This window comes from Peromyscus californicus, unplaced genomic scaffold (assembly GCF_007827085.1).
Source record: "Peromyscus californicus insignis strain IS unplaced genomic scaffold, ASM782708v3 Scaffold_6__1_contigs__length_162567912, whole genome shotgun sequence".
NCBI lineage: Eukaryota > Metazoa > Chordata > Mammalia > Rodentia > Cricetidae > Peromyscus > Peromyscus californicus.
In genome coordinates, this window is record NW_026294584.1 from 128,493,064 (window position 1) to 128,511,171 (window position 18,108).

At 46.0% G+C, this 18,108-nt stretch overlaps 1 protein-coding gene across 6 annotated transcripts in view; it reads right to left on the reverse strand.

Moving 5' to 3' along the window:
- Nucleotides 1–1,966: 1,966 nt before the first annotated feature.
- The window catches only part of LOC128099828 (protein SEC13 homolog), a 36,339-nt gene continuing 20,197 nt past the window's right edge, over nt 1,967–18,108 (reverse strand). For 2 of the 6 annotated variants that reach the window (XM_052721654.1, XM_052721656.1), the window contains 5 exons: nt 8,653–8,786; nt 7,932–8,048; nt 5,907–6,015; nt 4,748–4,922; nt 1,967–2,903 (listed from right to left, as the gene is read on the reverse strand). In XM_052721654.1, the coding sequence (XP_052577614.1) occupies nt 4,903–4,922; nt 5,907–6,015; nt 7,932–8,048; nt 8,653–8,786 (380 nt within the window). In that variant the 3' untranslated portion in view covers nt 1,967–2,903; nt 4,748–4,902. Of the gene's footprint in view, nt 2,904–4,747; nt 4,923–5,906; nt 6,016–7,931; nt 8,049–8,652; nt 8,787–9,016; nt 9,170–18,108 lie in introns of all 6 variants that reach the window. The other 4 variants (XM_052721652.1, XM_052721650.1, XM_052721653.1 and 1 more) reach the window with 4 other exon arrangements.

An 18,108-nucleotide genomic window follows, 5' to 3' on the forward strand; every position in this document is an offset into this window, starting at 1 on the left:
GCTCTGCCTCCCGAGTGCTGGGATTACAGGTGTGCGCCACCACTGCCTGGCGGTGACATGGTGTTCTATGTATTGCTTTCTATTGGTGTGATAGAACCCTGACCAAAAACAACCTAGGGAGGAAAGAGTTTCTTTCACCTGGCAGATTACGATCCATCATCAAGGGAGTCAGGGCAGGAACTCAGGAACTGAAGCAGAGGCCATGGAAGAACGCTGCTTAGTGGCTTCCCATGACTTTCTTAGTTTGTCTCCTTATACAACTTGGGACCACTTGCTCAGGTGTGGCACCACCCTCCATGTGCTGGACACTCCCATATCGATCATGATTCAAGAAAGTAACCCATAGGCTTGCCTACATGCCAATCTCATGGGAGTATTTTCTCCATTGAGGTTCCCTTTTCCCAGGTAACTTGGCTTGTATCAAGTTGACAAACTAACCAATGTACGTGGGAATGTCTGGAGGTATTGTCAACTTACTGTAAGATTCAAGTGACTGTCAGAACACAGTCCTGTCTGAAAAGTCAGCTGCCTTGGAATGAGACATCTATTTCACTTTCCTGCAGACTTGGGTGTGCTATAGCTGTTTAGTCTTTGGGGAGTACATAGTTCAGCAGAAGAAAGCAGTGTTACACATGGAGGTGTTGATGAGTCAGTTGTAGTGTGGGTTTTGGGCTCTGAACTCTGTCTCCAGGTAAACTGGGGGGAACTGTCTATTTGCAGTAAGTCATCTTATTTTATGGTATTTAAGATTTTTTATTTTATCTGTATGGGTGTTTTGCCTGCATGTATCCTTGTGTACCACGTGTGTGCCTGGTGCCCATGAAGGCCAGAAGAGGGTGTTGGATCTCCTGGGACTCAGCTGCCATGTTGGTGCTGGAAATTGAACCAGGTCCTGTGGAAGTGCAGCCAGTGCACTTAACCACTAAATTGTATCTTCAGCCCCTATTAAGTAAGGTATTTTTTTTTGTGGGGCTTTTCTGGGTTTGTGGTGCCGGGGATTGACCCAGATCCTTCCTTGCTTGGGCTAATAAGCAAGTTCTCTACCATGGAACTGCGCCCTACCCTTTTGTTTAAGCTGGAAATAAAGGTGATATGTGAGAGAGGCAGGCTCCCTTCCCCCTGTGTCTGCACACATGGTCAGGTGATTGTCATGGATTATTGATCACAAACTTGTAGCAGGTTCCCTGACTTCATCTTCTTTCCTGTCTGATTCTGGTAGTTGTCCCTTTCTTCTGCGGCTCTTCTGGTGTTTCCATCATTTTGCATTGATTTGGGGGCTTGATACTTGACCATTTAATCTCAGCACTTCCGTTTTGTTTTATAAGGGCAACTGGCCACTGGCATATTTCAAGACAAACTGTCAGGGATGATAATTGGTATTGGCTGGCTCCACTTGGTCCCTTTGGCTGTTTGTCTCTGCTGTTTGAGTGTTCATCAGATTTAGGGAGGGGGATGCTATTGTGTATGTTTGGCTTCTCCTTTGGTGCTTGTTAAGACTTTTTGAGCATGTAGGTTTAAGTATATAGTAAGTGAGATAGATACGTGTGCTGTTATGCTAATTGTAAAACAGTTTTCTCTTACAGGAGATTTTTTTCCTCTTGAAAATGCCTCGTTCCCTACTCCAGGGACCCTTAAGTTAGTGGAATCATTAAGTAATGCATGAAGGAGTGGGCTCAAGAAAACTGACACAGCACTCAGGAGGCAGAGGCAGGCGGATCTCTGAGTTCGAGGCCAGCCTGGTCTACAGAGTGAGTTCGAGGACAGCCAGAGCTACCCAGAGAAACCCTGTCTTAAAACCCACCTCCCCAAAAAGAGAAAATTGACATAGGGCCCTAGGCACCATGGTCCCAGCATTTGGGAGGCAGAGGCTGGAGGGTTGACAGTTCAAAGCCACCAGCCATAGGTGACTTAGCAAGGAAACAAAACAACCATGAACAAAGAAAAAAAAAGAAAACTGCTGCAGGAACATGTTTAGAAAGATGTATTTTCTTGGTACTGTGTACCCTAATCATGTGCTTGGATACATTGTATTTCTGCCAGTTGTTAACTTGAAATTGTCCTTTCCACATTAGGTTCACTTGATGAATTGTCAAGGACAGTGAAAAACAAAAGGAGGGGCATAGCTCCCTGGTAGAGTGCTTGTTTAGCATACACAGGCCCTGCCTGGGTTTACCCCGGCACTGAAAACACTTATGAAGTCCTGGATCCTTGGCAATTGGGCCAATGGAGCAGAGTTAAGATGGAAAAACCACATGCCTCATGTGTGAGGCTCTGATTATGAGTCTTCAGGTGTTGTGTGACTTTGGGAGAGTTACTTCATTTCTGTGAATTCTCTCATAAGTAGACTTGCTATGAAAATGAACAGAAATTAAACTCATCTGTTTGAATGTACACAGTAGGATCATGGAGTAGTAGCTGTTAGGATAACTGTGTGCCTGTTCTCTAGGCACCCTTGTGCCAGATGCTGGGTTAAGTTTTGCAGTGACCTTGGCAAGGAGGAGCCAGGGAAGTGCAGGGTCTTGATGTGGATTGTACAGCTGGTATTCATAGTCACCCCGCACCCACACTGAACCACCTGGTAAGTAGAGTGGCCAGAGTGTGCTCAGCATCTGCTCCTTGAAGGAATGACAGCAGGGCACTGGCAGGAGAAAGAGAAGTAAGTATTCATTTTTGCGGAGGGAAGCATCTTGTGAGCAACTGTTCCACTCAAGTTCTTTCCCTCCATTTGCTAAGTCTTTTCCTTCATTTCTGCTCTCCAGTATGTTACAGTGGTTACTTGTGACAAAAATCTTACTGCTTGTGCTGTTCTGAGGTCTAGAGACAGGTGCTGTTGGTAGAAAGGTCAGCAAGACGTTGGTGCTGGTGCATGTCTTAGGGCTCCACCTAATTGATACCAGTGAGCACTGCAAAGATGGGAGGGAAAATGAGAGAAGCTGAATGCATTAGTTTTTCTATTGCTAGGATAAAACACCTTGACCAAAAGCAACTTGAGGGGAGAGGGGAGGTTTCTTTTCTTTTCTTTTTTCTTTTTTCTTTTTTTTGGTTTTTCGAGACAGGGTTTCTCTGTGTAGCTTTGCGCCTTTCCTGGGACTCACTTGGTAGCCCAAGCTGGCCTCGAACTCACAGAGATCCGCCTGGCTCTGCCTCCCGAGTGCTGGGATTAAAGGCGTGTGCCACCACCGCCCGGCCTCTTTTCTTTTCTTTTAGCTCACAGGTTACAGTCAATCGCTGAGAGAAGGCAGGACAGGAACTCAGAGACATGGAGGAATACTGCTTACTGGCTTGTTTCTTCCTGCTTGTTCAGCCTGCTTTCTTATAACCCAGGACCACCTGCCTAGAGGTGGCACTGCTCGAGGTGGGCTAAGCCTTCCCACATTAATCATTAACCAAGAAAATGTCCCACAGACTTGCTTAACAAGAAATCTGATGGAGGCATTTTCTCAGTTGAGGTCCTTCTTCCCAGATGATTAATAGCTTTGTCAGGTTGAAAAAAACTGAGCAGCACAGTGGACATCTGTGTATCTTCTTGTTTCCAGTTTTGCAAAGGACCCCATAGCTACCTGGCTCTGTGTGCTGTGTTGTTTGAACAGGATCCTGGGACTTCTAAGCAAGTCATAGCTTGGGTTTTGTTTTTTGTTTTTTTGTTTTTGTTGTTTGGTTTTTCGAGACAGGGTTTCCCTGTGTAACATCCCTGGCTGTCCTGGAACCAGTCTGGCCTCAAACTCAAGAGATCTGCCTGCCTCTGCCTCCTGAGTGCTGGGGTTAAAGGTGTGCACCACCATGCCCGACTCCTTGGAGGCTTTGTTAAAGGATTCTCTGGAGAAGGCCTGGAGTGAGGCTGAGCATTCATTTGTAAGGAGTTCCCATATGGTAATGTCGAGGAGCATCACAGCTCCTTGGCAGGGATGCGTTTAGATTTCACAGTGCCTGTTAAGTGTGCCAATCCCTGGTCATCTCGTGCCTTGGGTTCTGGGTGGCCAAGGCTTCCCTTGAGGAGGTACATGGTTCCTGCTGTAGCAATGTTGCCTTGGCAACATTGTTCTCTGGGCAACATAAGTGCTCACTGGGCTGCACAAGGAATTTGGAGAACTTATCTCTGAGCTCTTGCTTTAGTTATAGGTCTCTCTAATATCATTGGGCTTTGGGACATGGTCTAAAGATTTTCACTAAGGTGTCTCAACTGGTATACAGCGGTAGGACTTGGGGATCAAGGCTCATGAGCTGTGAGCTGGAATTTGGGAAATATTTTGGGACATCTACCTGGTATCAGGTGGTGGCCAGCCTTGAGCACATGGGACATTTACTTTGCCAGATTTGTCCAGGAGTTGAAGAGTGGAGAATGTGGTTATCACGCAGGGCTCTGTGTGGTATGGTTCGAGAGCCATTGCCAAGCACCCATTCTGATCACCCCAGAAAGGTCTTGAGTGTGTTGCTTCTGATACTGTCAACTGGCATCTTTATGAATGCAGCCATTGGTGGCTCTTTGGAAACTCCTAGTGTAGCTCTTAATTACTCAGGAAGCTCTGCTATGAAATAAACTGTGTCTGTGGCCTCTAGCCCCCACCTTTAGAACCTTCTGTCTTACATGCCTCCTGCTGTTTTACTGCTGGAATGAGTAAGGTTTCCTTTGGGTTTCAAGCATGCTCCTGCCTTGCTAGCTTTGTTTTTCTTTTCTCATGGGTCATAAACTTAAAGCATTTTTTCATTTCATTGTTTCAATAATTTTTAAGTAAAATGTGAACTTTACCATGTCGATGAAAAAAATTACTTTGAACATTTGACACACAGCTTGAGCATTTATTCTCAGGGCAGTAGGAGAGTGCGGGGAGTTGCAGAGGAGGCTAAGGCTGGATGTGAGTTCTTGCTCAGGAGGAAATCACAGTGAACCAGTCCTGTCAATAGTCACTTGTCAGCTGGTACTTCTGAAAAACCAAGAGGTCAAGTCAGTCTTCAGGTTCGCCATCTTGCTTGTGTCATCAAATTTGCTTTCCTTAATCCTGTATGCTGGGAGCAAGTGTGTAGGGATGGGGGTGGGGATCACTGGCCTTGGACTTGGAAGATGGTATTTGAGTGTGGACTATGTACTCTTGGGTAAGTGTCCTTATATCCCCAAATCTTGCTTTCCTCATCTGTATGGTGAGGTACGTATGATTGCCATATTTGTGAGGAAGTGCTTAGAGAAAGAATGTAGCTTGTTCTTGAAATTTTTGTTTTCCTCAGGCGTGGAAAAGCTGCGTATTTATTTCACAAAGTAAGGGGATACTGAAAACCAGAGATGCAGCTCAGTGATAGTGTGCTTATATTTCATCCCATCACTACACAAAAAACATAAGGTATAGCCGGGCGTGTTAGCGCACACCTTTAATCCCAGCACTTGGGAGACTAAGGCAGGAGGATCTCTGTATTTTCCAGGCCAGTCTCGTCTACAAAGAGTTCCAGGACAGCCAGGGTTGTTACAAAGAGAAACCCTGTCTCAAAAAAACAAAAAATAAACCAAAAACAAAGCTTAAGATATGTGTCTGCTAGCATTTTCAGTACCATTGTGGCAGATTCCCTTCATGACGTTGCACTGTAAAGATATTTCAAAGCCAGATAATCTGAAATGCAGGCAATAGGTATATCAGCCCTACCTCACAGTTAAAAGATCTGAGCCTCAGATGGGACCTAGCAGCTAGCTAACACACTAGTATCTAGAACACAGCTGTTGAAGATGGACCTGGTGCTCCAGCCCTCCTGGGCTACCCACACATACCAGCTCAGCACCCTTTCCCACAGGTAGTGAGGAAGATTAGAAACTCAAAAAAAAAAAAAAAAAAAAAAAAAAGATTTGAAGCTCGAGAGTGGGTTGGGGAAGAAAATTTATGTCACTCATAAAATAGAGTAAGCTCCATTTCAGATTGACTCACCTTTGACCTCTTCCCAGAGGATATCCTGAAGAAACTTCCCCAGGGCCCGGCCATGCTGCTGGTACTGAGCTCCTGACAGCTTGATACCAACGTCGAAGGGAGCGTTGAACTAGGAAGTAGGATTGGGAGGTTCTGAGGCCTCATTCTGCCTGCCTTGCCCAAAACACCACCTCTCCCCAGGGAGGCCTGGCTATATTGGCCATCTGAGTGGTCTGTGAATGTAATTTTAGAGCCAGAGGGGAGTGCTAACTGGTCTGGTACTCTCCCTGTCTTCAGGGCAGAAGTGAGTCTGGATGACCTCCCTGTGTCACAGATAGAGGTGATAGCCAAGGATTTAGAAAGCAGGACTCAGAAATCTGCTTAGTCCCAAGTCCTTGCTTGGCGTGGGCACAGGCTCTATCAGGCTGCTAGGCACCAGGTGGATGGTAGCCCATTCCTTACTTTGTTTCAGCCTCAGGAAATATGAATAGGTAGCAGCATAGATGGGGAGTGCTGTGACTTTTAGGGACCTGGGGCCCTTCTAGCCTTATCTTCAGCAAATGCTAAATTTTCTTCTCACCTAACCATCAAGGAAGAAAACCACACGTCCATTAGGGGTCCTGCCGGAGCTGACACCCTAGGACTGAATGGTCGGGGCATGTGAGAGGTGGCAGCATTTGGTTCTCACACAACTTGGAAAAGCCTCTTTTTTCTTGATTCATGATCCATCTGTTTAGTGTGGTAGAGGTAGTTGGTGTTCTGTCTACAGATCTGATTTTGGGGAGAAAACCTTTTCGGAGAGATGGAGCCCCAAATGGGAGGGTAGGCAGTTGTCATACTCTGTGCCTAGCATGCTACAGGCCTCTCCATCTGTTTGTGCCTAGTACTTGCTATGTAGCCAGATGTCTGGCTCCTGTTGAGGATCATAGGAACTAGGAAATGTTAATCCTGGCCCTGTGCTAAGATTTCTTCCCTATAAGAACTAAGTGCAGGGCTCTTGTGGCTGGGGTAGTCACCTGCCCAGTGTGGACCTGGTTGTCTCAAGACTGTGTCCATGCCATGTTAGTGAAGGAACCTTGAGGAGGCTTAAGGGTCACACTTCCTGTGAAGCAAGGGTTTGAGAAGACACTCAGACTCCAGAGAGGGTCAGAGACCAGGAGTTTGGTGATCTTGGCATTGGCATTTGCCCTTGATCAGAGAGGAAGATGGAGGAAGGAAACCCTGACCTGATAGCCTTGGGTAAGTGAGTTCACCTTTCAACTTGTGTTTCTTATCTACAAAGTTGAGCAAAGGATGCCAGCCTCGCTTATCTTACAGGGTTTTGTAGAGAGTAAATGGTCCATGATAACAGTGGAACAGGCTGTGGATGGGACCCTTGGCAGGGCACAGGCCTAGCATTTGTGAAGCCCTAGGTTGTGCCCCTGCTGCCCAGTTAATCATGCCGTGTTTGAAGAGGAAGTTGCATGTAGACACACAGTATAGGGACTGACATTGCCAAATGCTATTTACAGTTCTCAGGGGAATCCTAAGGTGAGTTGCTGAGAGGCATCTCTGGGTTCCTTTATTCCCCTCTCCCAATCCTTGAGCTGTTTGTGGTTTTTCCTCACCCTGTGCAAAATTTTTCAGAGCAAAACTGACTCATTTGGCCACAGGTGTGAGCAGGCCACTCACCTCTCCATAACCAGGGCAGGCCTGAGAGGCCCCTGGGATAGACAAAGGCTTTTTTCTGTCTCTGTCTCTCTGTTTGTGCTTCCTGGCTCTTTGTGACACCCCACCTCCCGGAGTCTGCTGACATCTTTGCTGCTCGTGGCTCTTCCCTCGCTACCCTTGCAGCACAGTTAACCTATGGACATTTTGCTCTTGGGCCAGAGACCCTGAACCCTTTTTAGAGCTGTCGTTGCTGGACTCCAATTCTTGAGTAGCTTGAAAAGCCCTGCATTTAGCTTACATTCCACGCCCCCCCCCCCCCAAAAAAAAAAAAAAAAAACCAACCAAAAAAACCCTCCTTTTACTGCTATAAGAACATAATGGTGCCTGGGTACCAACCCTGATCTCCAGTTCCTCCTCTGTCCCTTCTGCCTGTCCTCTGCCCTCTGGGTGGAGCCAGCCTTCCAGAGATCGTGGCTGCAGTTTGGCTGGTGGCTTCTTGGATTCCTTTCTCTGCTAGAAAAGAGAAGAGGGTCACTTTTTCTTTTTCTTTTTTTTCCCGAGACAGGGTTTCTCTGTGTAGCTTTGTGCCTTTCCTGGATCTCGCTCTGCAGACCAGGCTGGCCTCGAACTCACAAAGATCCGCCTGCCTCTGCCTCCAGAGTGCTGGGATTAAAAGCGTGCACCACCACCGCCCGGCTAAATATGTAGCCCAGGCTGGCCTGGAACTCGTGATCCTCCTGCCTCCGCCTCCTTCAGCAAATCCTACCAGCATGCGCCACCACAACTGGCTTATTTTTCTTAAAATTTAAAATTAGTTTTAGTTTTTTTGAGATAGAGTCTCACTATGTGGCCCAGGTTGGGCTTGAATTTGAGGCTCATCTGCCTTCATCTACCAGTGTTGGGATTACAGTGTGCACTACCATGCTTGGATGAGGTTTTCTCTTTAGGGTCTCAAATCTGCGTATTATTCCAAAAGCAGAATTGGGTCACATCCAGAGGCTTCCTTTATGCTGTGAGAAGGCTTGAAGCCCAGAAAGATGGAGCCACTGCTGCTGGTCATGGGGCTGGAACAGACCCCAGGTCAGGATGGATGTGGGGCTTGTGGAGATGGACTTACCTGGGCTTTCTGATGCTCTGGGCTTAGGAAGCTGGAGCCTGTCATGGCCACATCCATCCAGAGCACGCTCAGGAGTAGCAGACTGCAGATGGTCCCTGAAGACAGCATGGCCTTGATGGTGGTGACAGATGGCCCTGGGGAGAGAAGGTCTTCTGGTAGCATACCTCATCTCCATGTCTTAGAGTTTGCTCAGGTTGGAACCTAGCAAACTTCTTGAAGGAAGGGTAGGACTGCTGAGTGAAGCAAGGCTCTCTTGTAAGAAAGTAAGTGAATGGCTAGTAGTGAGTAATTTAGACCCCTGTGAACACACACAGTTATGCATACGCATACACACATATACAAACACACAGCAGAGAGAGCCTACCTGGAATGCCTGGGGATGTGGTGCCTGCTGCTTGGCTGCTCCTTATATAGGAAGCCTTGTGTTTGTTCGGATCTGACAGCCTCACCTCTGAGCTGTCTACTTTGCGTGGGCAGTATTGCATTCCTTGGGAACTAAGTACTCTTTTCCTCCCCACTGTTGAAGAACAACAGTGGCAGTCAGGTGCCCTGAGAGGTATCCAGTTGGCTTCTGGTGGGGCATCAGCTCCTGATGTCTCTGTAATACCCGTGTAGGCTTGGCCCTGGTAGAGGGTTGGCAGGTGAGGAGCTCTGGCATCTGGCTTAGTTGTGGTATGACCTTGGCTTGCCCCCTTCCATGTGAGATGGTGTTGCCACCAGGAGAGCTTTAAGATTTTGTTCAGCTGTGTCTCTGACTTCCACACACTGATCACATAGACACCTGCTTCTAGGGTGTTCCCAAAGATGGGCTGAACTGTCCTCCCTAGGGAGCAAGTGTGGGGGAACGCTCATGGTTTATTGGCCTTCTGTGTGGTAAAAGGTGATTGTTTGGTCTTACTGATTATTTTTGTTTTTGTTTTGGACTGTTGGGCATAATTCCCAGGGCCTTGTACTTGGTAGGCATTTTCCACTGAGCCATACACCAGCCCAGGCTGGTGTTTGCTAACCTGACAGCTTGCCTCTCTGTCCTCTGGCAGGTATCACGGCCCTAGGACAAGGGGTGCCCATTGTGGAAGAGCAGATGAGATGGACTTGGTGTTGGGAGCCCTGCAGCGTAACTTTGACAGGGGGCAGTTCTTGGAAACCTTGCCACAAAGATCCACTCCCCTTGCCTGCTAGTTCTTTGAGGACTGAGGGACAGGGTAGGAGTGGGACCAGCTGTGTTGAACCCTGCCCATGGTTGTGACACGAGTATGCCAAATTCCATTGGCCCTAGGACTTGCCACTTCTAGAGGGCTTCGTGTAGTTGGAGACTCTTCTATAATGCTCTTAAGAAAAAATAGGGCTGGGTGGTGGTTGGTGCATGCCTTTCATTCCAGCATTTGGCAGGCAGATTTCTGAATTTGAGGCCAGCTTGATTTATAGAGTGAGTGTGACAGCCAGGGCTACACAGAGAAACTTAGTCTTGAGGGGGCGGGGGGAAGAAAGAAAGAAAAACAGGATGGCCTGAGGGCTGGGGCTTAGAGATGTCTACCTGGGGCAGTGCAGGCTTCTGACTCCTGAAGCACTGCTTTCTGACCTGTCCCTGCTGCCACAGTGATAGTGACATTGCATCAACAGGGCCACTCTGGATGTCCAGTTGTGGGGCAGTGATAGCAGAACAAATGATTCAGGGCCCCTGACATCCTGACCTACTAGGTAGTTTTGGAAGAGATTGGGCCCTTGTCAGAACTCTAGGGACAGGTGAGGCATGGGCTGGGTTGCCCTTCCTCTGAGAAAAAGACCATCTGGCAGGGGTAGCTGAAATGTTTAGTCCGAGCCCAACATAACTATATTACCAGGCACCTTCATAGCCCTGTCACCCACCTGAACTTAGAAACCATTTGGCCTTGGAGCCCAGAGGGGCTGAAGATAGAGGTGGTGAGGAAATACCTGAATGCATGGTGATCAGGCATTAGCTGAGATATGAGGCTTGTCCACTGGGCCCCTGGAAGCTTCTGGAGGCAGGAGGTGCTGGTGTTGATCTTAGATAAGGCCACAAGTAAGCAAACACACAAGTTGCTGGCTATCTAGGGGCAGAGCTGGCACCCTCTAGTAACATACCTTGGCATCCAGAGTGTGGGTTAGCCAGGAAGAAGGTCTGGTGATGTGGAAGAAGTGTGGAGGGAGAAGGCACTAGAAAATGCCTAACTATCCACCCACAGTTGTGGAAGAGGGCAGGGGCTGGGAAGTGCACCTTCCCCGAGCTTGGGGAAGACTGTATAACTCCAGGAAGGACAGGTGGTTTCTGCACAACACCCTTCCCCCTTTTAAAGATTTATTTATGTATATGGGTATTTTGTCTGCTTGTATGTCTGCACACCAGAAAAGGTCATCAGATGTCATAGGACTACAGTTATTAACAGTTGTGAACTAACATGTGGGTGCTGGGAATTGAACTCAAGACCTCTGCAAGAACAGCCAGTGCTCTTAACTGCTGAGCCATTATTCCAGCCCTTTCTCTACTTTTGATTGTTGTGACCAAAATCAGTGTGGCAGCTCCGAGAATGGGAGCCAGGCTGTTCTCTCCTGGGAGCAGGTGTCCCAGTATTCCCTGCACACCCAATGTAGTGATGCCTCCATATGAGGACCACAGGCTGTGGGAAGGGAAGCTGGGGAACAAAGACCTATTAGCTTGTCACTGTGACATCCTCCATACTGGTGTGTTTTGTATTTTTAATCAACATGGCTAAATCTTAGTCTCAGGCTGAATGGGGATAGGGGAAGAAAGGTCAGACATGATGGCTCACATCATACCTGTAGTCTAGGGGCTGAGACAGGAGGGCTGACACAAGTTTGAGGCCTGCCTGGCCTACACTGTGAGATCCTGTCTCAATAAACAAAGGCAAAACCAAACTAGATGGACTCAATTTTAATGTGTGTTGTATTAGTCAGCGTTCTCCAGAGAAGCAGAACTGATAGAATGAACTTATGTATAGTAATACTTCCCAGGGGCTCAGGAGAGAAACTACGAACGGCAAGGACTATTTTTGGGAAATAGAATCTCAGCACACCGAGCTCTATAGTCCACTTGCTTTAATTCCTCTGGCATAACATCCTATTTGCACAGCTTCAGTTCTGTTCTTGTGCCTAGCTCCTTTCTTGCCTGATTTCTCTCTATATTTATCTACTGCTCCCTCTAAGTTCTATCTTAATTCTCTTGTCTTAATTCTGCCTCATCTAGGTCCTTTTCATCTTGTTCTTGTTTTTTTTTTTTTTTTTTTTTTTTTTGGTTTTTCGAGACAGGGTTTCTCTGTGTAGCTTTGAGCCTTTCCTGGAACTCACTTGGTAGTCCAGGCTGGCCTCGAACTCACAGAGATCCGCCTGGCTCTGCCTCCCGAGTGCTGGGATTAAAAGCGTGCGCCACCACCGCCCGGCTCATCTTGTTCTTACCCAGCTGGTACTTCCCCATCTGACTCTTCCTCATCTTCCATCTTGTCCACACATTCTCTCTGGTCAAAATCCTTCTTATCCCTCTCTGTTCTCCGTCTCTAAGTTCTCTACATTCCCTCTAAGCCTCCCAGGAATCCAATTATAAACCCAAGCAATAGCAAGCCCCTGGTTGAGCAAGGTCACCAGGCTTGAATTCTACAGGGTCATAAAGGTAGGTAAGAATTTTTTTTTTTTTTTTTTCCGAGACAGGGTTTCTCTGTGTAGCTTTGGAGCCTGTCCTGGAACTCACTCTGTAGCCCAGGCTGGCCTCAAACTCACAGAGATCTGCCTGCCTCTGCCTCCCGAGTGCTGGGATAGGTAGGTAAGAATTTTCCACCAGGCTTTCTTTTACGACCTGAAAATGGGAGTGGTAAAAGATGAGGTCAACTGAGTGCTAATGACCGGTTAGAAAAGGAGGTCTATGGTGCTCAGTCTACATTCCTAGAAGTGGTTAGGTAAGAAGTTAGGGGTCTATTAGTAAGGTTGTATAAAAAAGGAGGGTCTCACCTTAAATTGCACAAGAAATAAAGCTATCCACCTGACCTAGGAGACAGGTGTTATTTTTGTTTGGCCTTGGATGCTTGATAAGCATTTTAGATAAATACACTGTTAGGAGTTCTTGGAAGCACACAAGAAAATCATTTTAGGAACCAGCTAATATATATACAAAAGCTAAAATATCACCAAGACTTCTTAAGCCATGGCTTGACCTTTGGAGAAGTCCTTGACTTTTCCAAGTAGTAGCTTTTGTGATAGCTGAATTTCTATTCAGTTTTCCTACGGCTTGCAGCATATTAAAGGGGATTTATTAGAGTGATTACAGACTATGGTCGGGCTAGTTCAACAATGACTGTCTCCTAACAGAAAAGCCAAGAATCCATTAGTTGTTCAGTCACAATGTGGGATGTCTCCGCTGATTTTCAGTCTACATTCCAATCCAGAAGTAGGCTCTAATACCAGTGAGGGAGGAATGCTTTACTGCGGGATGCATGACGTTGCCGTGAGAATGAGGGCAAGCAGGCAAAAAGCAAGCTTCCTTTTTTCTCTGTTCTTTTATATGGGCTGCCACAGGTGTGGCCTAGATTTAGGGTGGGTCTTCCACCTACAGGATCCAGTCTAGAAAAATCCCTCACAGGTATGCCATCTTCACAGATCTGGTCCTTTCCCTTTCCTGGGATCCTAGTCCTTTCTGGGCACTGGTACTTGGTACGGCCACTTGCCCCTCTGCCATTATTCTTAAACATTCTGAGTTGCTGGTACTCTAGCCCCAGGGTCTAAGTGCTAGGTGAGAACTGCAGGGCCCTGGTCTCAATTGCTAGTGCCAATTTGGGCTATAGCATGCGGAGTTTTGGAGAGTGCTCATAAGCATAAGGTTTTCAGGTCTCATCCTTGGACCTGACACCAAAAGGTCTTGAGTGCAGCTCTGGAAACTAGTTCAACAAGTGTCCTCAGTAATTCTTTTCTGGTTATAAAATAACAGTTTTTTCCTTTTTAGATTTTATTTTTAATTATGTGAGTGTGGGTGTGGGTCTGTGGACATGTGGAAGCTGGAGGTATTAGATTCCCTTAGAGCTAGAGTTACAGGCAGTTGTGAACCACCTGATATGTGTGCTGGGAACTTGAACTCTTGTCCTTTGCAAGAGCTATATGATCTTAACCTTAACCAGTAAGCTGCCTCTCCAACCCTCTTTTTGTGATGTTTTAAGAACAAGATTTACCTATAGGCTCCAATGGTGTCACTGAACATTGTTCAGGTTCCCCAAGACTTTGTACTGAATAGATGTAACTACCACAGATAACCGCCTAGTGCAGACTTAAAGTAGTTATGGCCTTCTGAGTGCACTTGCAAGTATTTATTGCCGGCATATGCAGTTTGCACAGGGAAGGCAAGATCATTACTTGGGTTTCTATTTCTTTACTCATTTTCAGAGTTTGGGTTTGACTCGTGTTTTCTAACATGAACTCACAAATTATTTTACATGGTGGCTTTTCAGCTTATTTATTGATTTCTACCCAATGGTTTTTCAACTGACTTGCTATGGTTAGGGTTAGGCTTTCGAAATGGCCCCAGTTGAAAATAGCTTTCTGTTCCACTGAGATCCCTCAAATAAATTATGTGCATTTCCTCCTCAGACCCGAAATCAAACATGTGCCTAAAAAGCATTGGCTTCCATTAGTGGGAATTGTGTGTGCATGCAAGCGTGCACACACCTTTACATGCACTGTGTACTCATGCTGGTGGAGGTCAGAGGTTAACATTAGGCGTCTTCCTCAATTGCTCTCTAAGAGTTAATTTTCTGAGGCAGTCTCTCTCACTGAATTGAGAACTTGCCAATTCAGTTTGTCTAGCTGGCCAGCTTGTCAGGGGTCCTCTAGCCCCACATACTGGGCTTTAGGATTTCAGGTGGGCTGCCACTCCGGCTCAGCTTTTATGGAACCACTGGGATCCACACTGAGGTCCTCAGGCCTTTCTCCATCCCTCCCCACCCCCACTCCCCCCACTAACAGTCTGCTACTTGGGAACCAGTTTTGAGACTGTATCTGGTGTATTGTTCTGGGGCTTCCCTCAGTACTGAGATTAGTTATTCAAGATTTTAAAATACATTTTTGTGTGTATGTGTATCTGTTTGGGCATACACATGCTGCAGCATGTAGAGGTCAGAGGACAGTCGCATATGAGAGTCAGTTCTCTCCTTTCACTGACGGTGAGACCCAGGGATCAAACTCATGTTGTAAGATTTGGCAGCAAGTGCCATAACCTGCTGATCCATCTTGCAAGCCCAGAAAAATGCCTACTTTTACAAGGAAAAATATTAGGCTGGAGAGATAGTTCATGGTTAAGAATGTGTAATGCTCTTGCTGAGGACCTGAATTCAGTTCCCAGAATCCATATTGAGTGGCTCACAACCATCTCTGTAACTCGAGCTCCAGGGAATCCAGTGCCCTTTCTGGCCTCTGCCAGCACTTGCACTCATGGGCACATACCCAAACACAGACAGATATATATACATGTAATTTTTTTTTTTTTTTTTTGAGACAGGGTTTCTCTGTGTAGCTTTTGGAGCCTGTCCTGGAACTCACTCTGTAGACCAGGCTGGCCTCGAACTCACAGAGATCCACCTGCCTCTGCCTCCTGAGTGCTGGGATTAAAGGTGTGTGCCACCACCGCCTGGCCATATACATGTAATTTAAAAATAAAACAAAAATCTTAGAAAAGGAAAAAAAAAAGGTAAACTTATGTCATATATTTATATTGTTATGGAGTCTCCTTTTGCAGTTTCACTTTGCATAGGTTGAATTAGGGTTGACTATGATCTGGAAATAGTATATGGAAAAGTCTAGAAATAAGCAATTCATATGTATGGTTATTTTACATTTTTTCCCCCTCCTTTTGAGGTAAGGCTTGGCTGTGCTGTATGTAGGCTAGCTTCAAATTCTTGGGTTAAAGTGATGTTCCTGCCTCATACTCTAGGGAATGTGCGGCTAGATACATGGCAGAGACCTGGCTCACATATTTCAAGTAAGTTTTATTACAGTTTATTGTTAAAATTGTTCTTTTGTGTATGGTGCACTTGAGTTTGTAGGTCTGAGCTCTATGTGCATGTGTGGGGGCCATAGCAGAATGTTGGGTGTCTTCTATCACTTCCTGCCTTACTGCCTTGAGACAGGGTCTCATTGAACTGAGAGCTTGCCATGAGCTAAGCTAGCTGTAGAGGAAGAGCTATGAAAAGCTGTTTTATGAGCTGGGTGGTGGTGGTGCAGTTGGGAGGCAGAGGCAGGGGGATCTCTGAGTTCAAGGCTAACATGGTCTACAGAGCAATTCCAGGACAGCCAGGGCTACACAGAGGAACCCTTTTTGGGAAGGATGTGTTTCCTTTTGTCAATGTCAGCATACCACAGCTGTGGTTCCCTGTCTAAGACCACAGAGAGGTGGGCTAGTAAGCTGGGGGTGAGGGATCCAGAATACAGAAGAGCCCTGTAACTTGCTCTTGGGTGAATGTGTGGGTTCACAGGTGTTCATTGTTTTAATTTAACTTGATTAAAAACTTATTTTTATGTGTATGGGTGTTTTGTATGTGTCTGTTTGTCATATTATGTGCAGTGCCTACAGAGGCCAGAAAAGTTGTGAGCCACCATGTGGGTATGGGAATCAAACCTAGGTCCTTTCGAAGAGCAATCAGTGCTCTTAGACCCTAAGTCACTGTCAGTCCCAACAAATGAGTAAAGGCCATTATCCAGATTCTTTGGTCAAATTAAGCTAGCTTTATTTTCTGTCAGACAGGGCTATCTCCTTGAAGTGGGGTTTATGAAAATGGCATCGAACACAGGAGAAGGAAGGCTTTATATTAGACCCAAAACTGCAAGGCTAGAGGTGTTTCAAGGGTTTTTGGTTATGTGGGAACTTGGTAGAACATTTCAAAATTATTTGGCAGAACATCAGGGTGGAGATTAGGGTATAGGGTGTGGAACATGTCAAATTTCAGGAAATAGGTTAAGACATGGTCAAACCCAAGTTTTACAGACAACAGGAATGAATTTATTTTGACCCTGTAATAAGATGGCTTCTAATCTAAGATGGAGTCGGGCTGGTCCATCACCATCTCTTCAGTCCCTCCCCCCTCCCCATTATTTTAATTTAAATAAAGTAGTGCTTGTTTAAAAATATTCTTCCTAGAGATTACACTGAGACTCATTTCAGATAAAACATCCTTTAACTTAGCTGGCCACATGTAGTGGGAAAAGCTGGGATGGGAGATCCAACACCAACCCTCTGAGTTTAATTTTTATATGTGTTGGGGTTTCAGGTCCATACGTTGTTTTGTTTGATGAGTATTGTAGGAGCAAATGAATGCACTGAAGCATTGCTGGGTAGAATGTTCTGTATGTCAGGTCAAGTACAAGAATGGTTCACGTGTTCTGTACTAAGTTCTAAGAGCTTTGTTCTGCTACTGAATGAGGATTGAAATGTCAGACTGAAATTGGAGCTGGTTTCTTTGTAGTTGTTCCTGCTCCAAGTGTCTGGAAGTTTCTATTAAGTGCAGACAATTTTGGATTGTTAGGCCTTCTCAAATTGACCCTTTTATCATATTCTGGTGTCTCTGATGGCATTCTCCTTCTAGTGCCTGTTTTATTTGACAGAAACAGATACTTGATTCTTCCCTTTTGATTGGTATCTAATATCTGTTTTCAGCATTTTTATTATTTCCTCCCTTTGTGTTTAAAGTGGAACTAATAAAGTCTGGTCTTACTGATTTAGAGATTGGTCTCATTATATAGCCTTGTAGTCTTCCTGCCTTTGCCAGGATTCTAGCCTATGCCACTATTGGGTTGTTTCCTCCTCCTCCTCCTCCTCCTCCTCCTCCTTTCTCCACTTCCCTTCTCCTTCTTGCTTCCGTTCTCCTCTTCTTGTTTTGGGTGGGGAGACAAGGACAATTTCTTGCTCTTTTCTTCAGACTGGATTGAACTCCTGGACTCATTAGATCCTGAGGCCTCAGTCTCCTGAGTAGCTGTGATTATTAGATGTGTGTCACTATACCCAGCTATGTGGTTTGATATTTTGTGTGTATGTGGGTAGTGCAGGTATGTATACAGACTAGAGACTGGCATCAGGTGCTTTCCACATTTGTACTTCATCCGCCATCCTCACAATTTTATCTCTTATCATGTGTATGTATATCTGTGTGGGCTTGTGCACATGTGTGCAGGTACCTGTAGAGGCCAGAAGAGGGTGTTAATCCCTGATGCTAGAATTACAGGAGTTATAAGCTGCCTGATGTTTGATGTTGGTGCTGATAAGAGAACTCTGGTCCTCTGCAAGAGCAATGTGTGCTGTTAACCACTGAGCTATCTATCACTCCACCTTTTTTTTTCTTCGAGACAGGGTTTCTCTGTGTAGCTTTGCGCCTTTCCTGGAACTCACTCTGTAGACCAGGCTGGCCTTGAACTCGCAGAGATCCACCTGGCTCTGCCTCCTGAGTGCTGGGA